Source organism: Durio zibethinus, chromosome 1 (assembly GCF_047325235.1).
Source record: "Durio zibethinus cultivar Kanyao isolate XHJ-2024 chromosome 1, ASM4732523v1, whole genome shotgun sequence".
NCBI classification, from domain to species: domain Eukaryota; kingdom Viridiplantae; phylum Streptophyta; class Magnoliopsida; order Malvales; family Malvaceae; genus Durio; species Durio zibethinus.
The window spans coordinates 8776305-8785479 of NC_143162.1; the positions used below are offsets into that span (position 1 = coordinate 8776305).

Genomic DNA, 9175 nt, shown 5'->3' on the forward strand with positions numbered 1-9175 from the left:
AAATGAAAATGTAGCTGACAGTAACATTTTTTATGGTGGATGGCAATAATAATAGTAAATTTTGAAGATGAGAGATTTAAAAAATTTTGGCTAAGAGGAGGATGCCCAAAAACAAAAAATTCCTCTATCTTTTCCTACCTAGGTAGAAGTCTCATTTGCAAAAAAAAAAATGAATGCAAATTTAGTCCTTTTGAAAGGGTTGCGATAAAATGATCTATAATTGCTTTGCATGAGTTTTAGGGGCTACTAATTTTTTGCCCATAAGCTTCTTAATTGAGAAACTAATATTTTTATTTTAAAAAAGAACAATCCAAATAAAAAATTTTTAAAAAAATTAAAAAAGTAAATAGGGATATAAAGAAATACTTTGAAAGTCCCATTTGGGGACAAAATAGAGAGGTAGTCACCTTTTGTAGTAAAACATGTTAGGAAGGGTTCATGTTCTACTTTATCATATTTTAGATTCAAACCAAAGGTATGTTGTTCTTGTTTAGTCATAAAGCCTCAAAAAGCTTCTTTTAAAATAATTCAACTAACTTTAATGACATTTTCAACCCCACTTATCAAATCTCTTTCCATAATTAACCTTTCAAACCACTATTGTTTCCATCATTACCCTTCAATTCATAATTTAACCCAAAACTGAGTTGTTTTAAAATTGTAGCCTTCGGATTGCTTTAATATAATGTTATAGATTTTGGTTAATTATGATAATCGGGGCATTTTTATAAGTATATTATAAAGGATATTATAATAATTTTGGTCAATTATGGTAGGAGGAGTATTCTTATAAATATGGTAAGAGGGTATTATAGTAATTTTAGTCAATTATAGTAAGATGGGCATTTTTTATAATTATGGTAGGGAGCATTATAATAATTTTGGCTAATTATGAGAGAAAGGGGTATTTTTATGATTATGATAGAAAGGAATTATAATAAATTTGGATACATGTCAACATCATATTAAATAAACAAAGGGGTGTTATAGTAATTTATATGAAAATTGTTTTACTATATGTTATTTAACATTTAATAAGTAATTTAATAAGGGTATTTTAGTAAATTTCAAACAAAATTCCACATGTCAAATTTTTATGAAGCAATGGCAATGGTATTTTAGTAATTTAATAGTAATTAATTTTATATTATGTTAAAATTTCATATATAATTTAATAAGAGTATTATAGTAATTTTTAACTAAAATGTCACATGTCCAATTTTTATAACACAATGATGAAGATATATTAATAATTTAATGCGCAGTTAATTTTATAGTATGTTAAATTTTAATAAATAATTTAATAGGCATATTATAATAATTTATAAAATTTTGTCACATTTCAACTTCGTACAAAATAATCATAAAAGCATTTCCATAATTATACTGTGGAGACATTATAGTAATTTTTGGACAATTATGGTAGGGTATTTTTATAATTTTGATAGAAAAGATATTATAGTAATTTTAGCTAATTATAATAGAAAAGGTATTTTTGTAATTATTAAAAGAGGTATTATAGTAATTTTAGTTAATTATAATAAGAGAAGTATTTTTGAATTATGGCCGAAAGCCATTATAGTAAATTTGGACAAGTGTTGATATAATATCAAATAAACAAAGGGCTATTATAGTAATTATCAAGGGGATTTTTTTAATATATGCTATTGATTTTGAAATAAAATGTTACATATCAACTTCCTATTAAGAATTTATAAAAGTATTTTCGTAATTATAATAGAAGGGGTATTATAGTAATTTTTATCAACTATGAGAGGAAGATATTTTCACAATTATGGTAGTATTGCATTATAGTAATTTTGGTCAATTATAAGAGAATGAGTATTTATGTTATTATGATATGAGCAATTATAGTAAATAATTATAAAAAATAGGTATTTTCATAATTATGATATGAGAGTATAATAACCAATCTAATCACGTGCTAATTTTTTATCAAATAATGAAAAAAGTATTTTGAAAATTTCCTAAGAGATTTTTTTCATGTATTATATAGATTTTTTAATTTAATAAAAATTAAATATTTTTTAGTATTTTGATAGTTTTTCATTTTTGGAAAATATAATCTTTTGAAAAAAATAAAAAAATGATGCTCTAATTATGTCACTCAATTGCAATTGAACATGTGTTAGTTTCTATTTTAAAAAAAGGAGACTATTTTAAAAAAATTGTATAGATTAAATCCAAACCTAATAATATATACATGATAGTTCAATTTACCGATACAATATTTACCTATTACCAATATGGATCAATTATTAAATTCAAACTCATTTACCCATAAAACCAAAACCCACTGATATCATCACTCATTCAATTTAATTTTTTAAGAAAAAAATAATTTTAATATGGTAAAAAGGGATATTTTCATAATTATAGCAAGAATCGTATTATAATAATTTTGGTTAATGATGATAAGAAGGTATTTTAGTAATTATGATAAAAGAGGTATTATAGTAATTTTAACTAATTAAGGTAAGAGGAGCATTTCAATAATTATGATAAAAGAGTATTATAATAATTTTAGTTGATTATAGAAAGAAGGGCATTATCATTAATTTAGACACATATCATTCAAATGTTAAGTAATTAAAAAAGGCATTACAATCATTTTTTAAGGGATTATTTTCATATTATAATATATACAATTATATTTTATAATTAATTTTTTAAAAATTTAATTATAAAATGATATCACATTACAGTAAAAATCTCTTTCACCGTGTTATCAAAATAAATAAAGGAGCCTTAAGCCAATAGCTAAATAAATTACATATATTTAACTCAATAGCTTTTGAAAGACAAAAAAAAAAAAAGATCATATCTAAAAATATATAGTAATTTTGAGTGGGGCAATAAGAAGCAGGTGTGCTTTTCCTAGTTGAATGAATTATTGAGCCTAGCTATTTTTGACATTATGGCTAATTTGATAATTTCTGGTATGAATATGATTTTCCCTCTAGGTCTTTAGGTCTGGCCATTTAGATGTGGCATTTTAGGTAAGATAAAGCTTTAGGTTCTGCCATTTTTCACCTTTTTTTTTTGTTTTTCATTTTCAATATGTACTTTAAGCAATCCATTTCTTTTAATCACCACAATAATTTAAAAAAGAGGACCATGATTTTCATAAACACATTTAATGGTCTTTGTTTTTTTTTCAAGATTGAACAGTATGGTTATAGTTAGGTTATATCTTAATCATACATTAATCTGATAATGAAATTGAAAGATTAGTCATTTTTGCACCTAGGAGAACATATATATAATTTTATTGTAGATAAAATCATACTAAAATCTTCTAAAAGGAGTCTCATCCTAATTAATAGTTTCTTTGATTGCGTAGCAGAAAAACTTTCACCATGCTTAAGTTAAGTTTTTTTATTGAGTTTTATGATTAAGTTTTAAAAATTTATTTAATAAAATGATTTTTACAACATGCATGATAAGAATTCTTTCTTAACATAATCTAAATGAATTCTAACTAATTATTTAAAAACATTAAATATGAGTTGACTAAATGAAATCAAAGAAGAATATATATATATATATATATATCATAAATTTGCAGCTGTACTTACACCTGAGTCAAACCAATGATTAATGTGGCTCATTCTCATAATAAACTTATCTTCATCATTAATTAATAGACAGTTGATTAAATAGAACTCCAAAGTAGTCTGTCCATCTAGCTTGTCTCAACCTTTTCTTTTCTTTTTGAAATAATCTAGTCTCAGCTTGGTATAATAATAGATTATCAATTTTATTAAGAGGATTTCTTTTTTATATAAAGGTAAAGAGAAAGTGTCATTAATATGCAAAATGAATGGAAAAAGGCAAATAAAAATCTATTAACACAAACAAACAAACTTGACCAAATCCCATGCATGTGAATTTTCCCTAATGGAATTTTTCTTTTTGGAATGAAAAGCTTTTTGTCTATGGCACCAATAATGATGGAAACCTACATCAACAAAAAGTTAAGTACTATTTAGTTTTTATGCTGATAATGATCTTTGTAAACATTCCAATCAATTGCTTCTTCTTACCTATAGTGAGTATTTAGCGATGCAATCAAGATAATCTTTGAAGTACAATTTTGCTATAAATTTACAAATTGATTAAACTTGGTTATACATAACAGTGGAAGTCTTGATTTTTGTAAGAGATATTATATCAAAATCTTTTAAATTAACTTGTGTTTATGTTTTTTTTTTTAAAATATTATGATAAGATATTTTTAAAATTTGTTTTTATCAAATCTCATTTTTTGAGTAATTTTAAAGACATTATTTTATATTAATTTCGTACATTTCAGAATTTATTTTTAAAATACTTTTATAAAAATCAAATTCTAATTAATTTTTTTACCAACTAAACTAATCATAGTGAATAAATAAATGTAAATGGATAAATATAAGAAATAAATATATATGTAAATATATACACTAAAATCTATATGCAAATCAAAGCTTTGAAACAGAAATTACTATCAAAATTCGATGACGAGAGACAAACATCTCACGTGCTACACTTGAATGTCAGCACTCAGCGCCATTGCCAAGGTTGGTCTTTTCTTCAGCTAAAATGACTAGAAGACCCAACCAGCTAACTGTACATCGTCTCCTTCGTATTCGCTCATCTGATTGGCCATCACTTTCCGCATAATATTTAGAAAACAACTTTGCTTTGGCCGAAGCAGCGCCCACAGTCTCCATTTTCACCAATCAGAACTCGGGAGCTTTGACACTCTCTTTCTCTCTGCTTTCACACTGCTAACTCTCTGTTTCATATATATAAGCAGTACAAAATAAATTCAAAAGAGTTGGCATATTTGTATTCATTTTTTTCACGCTCTCTCTCTCTCTCTGGTCTTTTTGCTTTTGCTTTACCTTCCCAAGGGACTATAAAAGCAAAGTAAAAAAAGCCAAAGATTTCCCCACTTTTAAAATCCCAATTCTCTAGAAGCTTTCTGTTTTTCCTCTGTTTTCTTTTGTCTTTTTTCCCCTTTCATGGATTTTCAGTGTTTTTCAACCTGCAAGTGTTTTAATCTATGATTTGGGTTTTTGACTTTTTTATCTGTATATTGATTTTCTTGTTTTAATTTGTTGTTGTTGAAGTTGTTGTATGTGATTTTGGATCTGATATGGATGTCTAGGATTTTTCATCTATGCATCAAGATCTGCTTTTTCATTTTCATTTTCATTTTTTTCTACTATTTCTCAGATTTTCCGTGGGCTTTAGGAAGTTGTTCTTTTTGAGATTCCGCAATTAATCTTTTGTGAAAAAGGCTTCTTGGATTCCATTTAAATGCTTTCATGATTTGATACTTCTTTGGTCATTTAAAGCAGCCACTTCTCTGCATTTTTCTATCTTGGTTTTTTTCTCTCTTTGAACATTTCATTCAAAGAGGGAGAAAAGCAAAGGTTTTTTTTTTTCCCTATACGGGCAAATCATCTTTGGCGATTAGATAACTAGAAAAAGAATAATGATGAATAGGGGACTTGAAATCCTCTCTCCAGCCTCTTATTTACAGACTTCCAATTGGTTGTTTCAAGAGAGCAAAGGTACTAAATGGACTCCTGAAGAGAACAAGTGTTTCGAAAATGCTCTGGCTTTATATGATAAAGACACCCCTGACCGATGGTTTAAGGTGGCAGCCATGATTCCTGGAAAAACAGTTGGAGATGTGATCAAACAGTACATAGAATTGGAAGAGGATGTTAGTGATATAGAGGCAGGGCTGATACCAATTCCTGGATATAGCGGTGATTCTTTTACATTGGAGTGGGTTAACGACAGTCAGGGCTTTGATGGATTTAGACACTATTACACTCCAGGTGGAAAAAGAGGAACAGGGACTCGACCTTCTGATCAAGAAAGGAAGAAAGGGGTGCCATGGACTGAAGAAGAACACAGGTAATTGCTTGTCTTTGTTGATTTTTTTTTTTTTTACAATTTTGGATGTCATTTAACTATGATTGGATATGTCAGTCTTTAGGATATGAAGTTATCGTTGGTTTAACATGTAAAATTTGTAGAGTTGAACCTGTAATCAGAGTATGCTTTTCTGTTAGAGATCGATAATTTGCATGTTTGAAACCACTGTGAATTTAGTTGACTGGAAGTCGATGGATGTGGATGCTAGTTGGTTTTAAAGAGAAACAATCCGAAACATATGGTAGGAATTGACTCTCCTGACTGATCCTTGCAATTGCTATGAATGTTGACTATGTGGTTGGTAGACACTATAACATGTTTGGATAGTGGATGTCTCTTTTCTTGCCTGTGCAAATTCTGTACTTTCAATGGTTTAGCATCCTCTTGCAGCTCATGATGTTTATTTGATGATTAATGACAGGCAATTTCTAATGGGGCTTAAAAAGTATGGTAAAGGGGATTGGAGAAATATTTCACGCAATTTCGTGACAACTAGAACACCAACACAGGTGGCAAGTCATGCTCAAAAATACTTCATCAGGCAGCTGACCGGAGGGAAAGATAAGAGGAGGTCCAGTATCCATGATATTACAACAGTTAACATTCCCGATCCCCCCTCTTCTTCACCAGATCACAGCAAGCCTTTGTCTCCAAATAATTCTTGTGCAGTCATGCAGCCACAGCAGCTACCGAAAGTAGCTGGGGCAACTAAAGAGCTCTTTGATTTTGAGTGGAAGCTGCAAAATGAAGGAGCAGCTATGGTTTTCAACCAGACGAGTGGTATCAATACCTTCCTGTCCCCTTTCTGTGGGATTTCTTCATATGGACACAAGCTGGAAGAACAGAATACTCTAAAAGGAACTCTTCCCAGATCTCAATTTGGATCTTACAACACTCTTTTCCAGATGCAGTCAATGCAACGTCAGTAAATTCATTGATAAAGAGGGAAGAATTTCTGAAGGTATTATCATTAATTAATGAGTTGAAGATCAAGCCTAGCAGTGATGTCAGCTAGCTTTGTCCATGCCACGTGTATATCTTGAAGATGCAAATTTAGTCCATACTTATTCACTCTAAAGAGAGATCAGTTAGGTGGTTTTATGATTTATCATTAAAATTTTGGATCATTGAACCAAAAAAGAAGCTTATATGAAGCTTGGGACTTTTATTAATTTTAGTCGTGCGTCTGCATTATCTGTCTGTTGTCACCAGTTATTCTTAGATTAACTGCTTGTGTTCTATTGATACTGCATCCTCTGCAAAATGACAGACTGTACTATAAAGGCTTAAAACTTGATAATAGACTCCAATAATTCAGATTTCCTTGCTTCAACTGTGATTCTACACTTCACATCATAGACAAAGTGAAGAGAAATCAAAGGATCTTCTTTAGTCTTTTAGCCACAAGCCTTTTATCTTCTTCTTGGTTATGAATTGCATTTCCTAAGGCTGTTATATCCAAATTCAGTCCTAAGCCAACTTCCCATGCTTTTTTTTGGGTTGGGGGAGGGCTGGAGCAGGAGGAGGTAAGGGAATATCCAAAAATCTTTCTATGCTTCAAAGGCGAAATTATTTTGTGGTTTACATGGATGTACATCAACCAAAGTGGAAGCAGTTGGTTTGGACAATATGCCATGTCAACTGTTGCTTAGTCCGAGTCATTATGCATGCTTTTTAAGGATATGATGGCTTAATGACTCTGCTTAATGCTGATGTCTTTTTGGTAAATTCGGGTTTATATTTTAATGGAAAATTCCTTCTTGCCAAAAAAACAAAAAAGAAAGAAAATAGTGGTTTAATTAGTTGACTCATCTTGATAATAAAATTTTGACTGAAGCCTAGACTAGGAGCCTCTAATTTAAGCATCTCATTCTTCATTCCACCTATCTTTGTTCCCTTCAAGAAGATGAGACGGTCTATTACTTTTTCTTTGCTCGCCGGTTCTATACTCAAGCAATGGAGGATTGCTATTGAATAGATGTATTAGTCATCACTAATAATCAAATTAAACCATCCACGTTTTTGTTCCTAAGATTGTTTATGATCATTCCATCTTTCAAAATTGACTGACTATTTGCCAAGGAATTCTTGATTCTTCAAACCCCTTTTTTATGGTCATTGAAGGAATCTTAGATTAATGATTCTCAAGTATGTCTAGGCCTTGGTGATGAAAGAAGTGCTTGGAAGTCTCTTTATCTGTTGTCTGTCTACATTCTGTGCTTTCTTCACAACCCCCGGCAAATGGGCTTCTTTCTTCTTCTAATACAGTGGGATTGGAATTTTAATTGATCATGCAGAGCATATGTGACCACACCTTCATACTTCTTTGTCTTTCATTTTCCTTTTGTTGAGGATGGACCTCAAAGATTCCACCAAAATATATATATATATATATATATATATAGATGGTTTGGAAAAAATTGTAGTATCATGGCTTTTCATTTTGGTAAAAGCACTCAAAATTTGTAAGAATCTTCTCATTGATTAGTGCAGCATGGAATCCTGATGTGACCTGTAACCAATATTATAAGCTTACTGCTGCAGCAAATTATCACTTTGAGACAGGAATTGTATGAAAAAAGTTCCGAACCCCTTTCAAGTTTACTTCTGTTCTAGATGAAAATGACAGACAACAAACTTGCGCTAATGCTTAACGTGGGTTATTCTAGTGTGGCAGAAAAATGAACAGCAAAGCAGGAGTTTCCTTAATATGAAATCTGCTTTCCTGCAAATATACTTGTCTAGTTAGTATTCAGGTGAAGGATAAAATTATAATATAATGAACAATAAGGCAAAAGACTTATTTAATTTGTGAAAGCGTAGCGGAAGCATTTTTGCAGAAGTGTTGCCAAAATGATGCCTATTTGATTTACTGGTCGAGAATAAGATCATATATTCAAAAATTATTCACCATTCACAACATAAGTTCTTAAACACCGAAGTATGGATTTCTCAAAGAGTTCCCAACGAAATGTTTTATTCTGTTGCTTTGTCAATCATTTTATTTTCCACTCTTATTTTCTATGTTATTCATCACATAGTCCCACATATGAATGAGACTTATCTCATTCTTGGTTTGGATGAATATATTCTATCTTTTTTAGCATGGTTGAATTCCAAACTAAATATTAAGAGAGAAAAAGATAATTTTATTTTTCATCCCATCCAAAAAATGGTTGAATGCCATTTTTTCTTCATATATTTTTTCTTATGGTCG

General features: G+C 29.8%; 1 protein-coding gene across 1 annotated transcript; it reads left to right on the forward strand.

Annotated features, from left to right (window-relative positions):
• Positions 1-4461: 4461 nt before the first annotated feature.
• Positions 4462-7280, forward strand: LOC111311118 (transcription factor DIVARICATA-like). Its single transcript, XM_022910489.2, has 2 exons — positions 4462-5937; positions 6380-7280. Exons 1-2 carry the CDS (start codon positions 5507-5509, stop codon positions 6885-6887), a joined length of 939 nt encoding a protein of 312 aa, XP_022766224.2. The 5' UTR covers positions 4462-5506; the 3' UTR covers positions 6888-7280.
• Positions 7281-9175: the final 1895 nt, after the last annotated feature.

Excerpts from the sequence above, each read along its gene's own strand:
- LOC111311118 (XM_022910489.2), top strand. The coding sequence starts at position 5,507 with ATGATGAATAGGGGACTTGAAATCCTCTCTCCAGCCTCTTATTTACAG. Across the intron at positions 5,938-6,379 it reads TGGACTGAAGAAGAACACAG|GCAATTTCTAATGGGGCTTA; the intron begins GTAATTGCTTGT and ends GATTAATGACAG.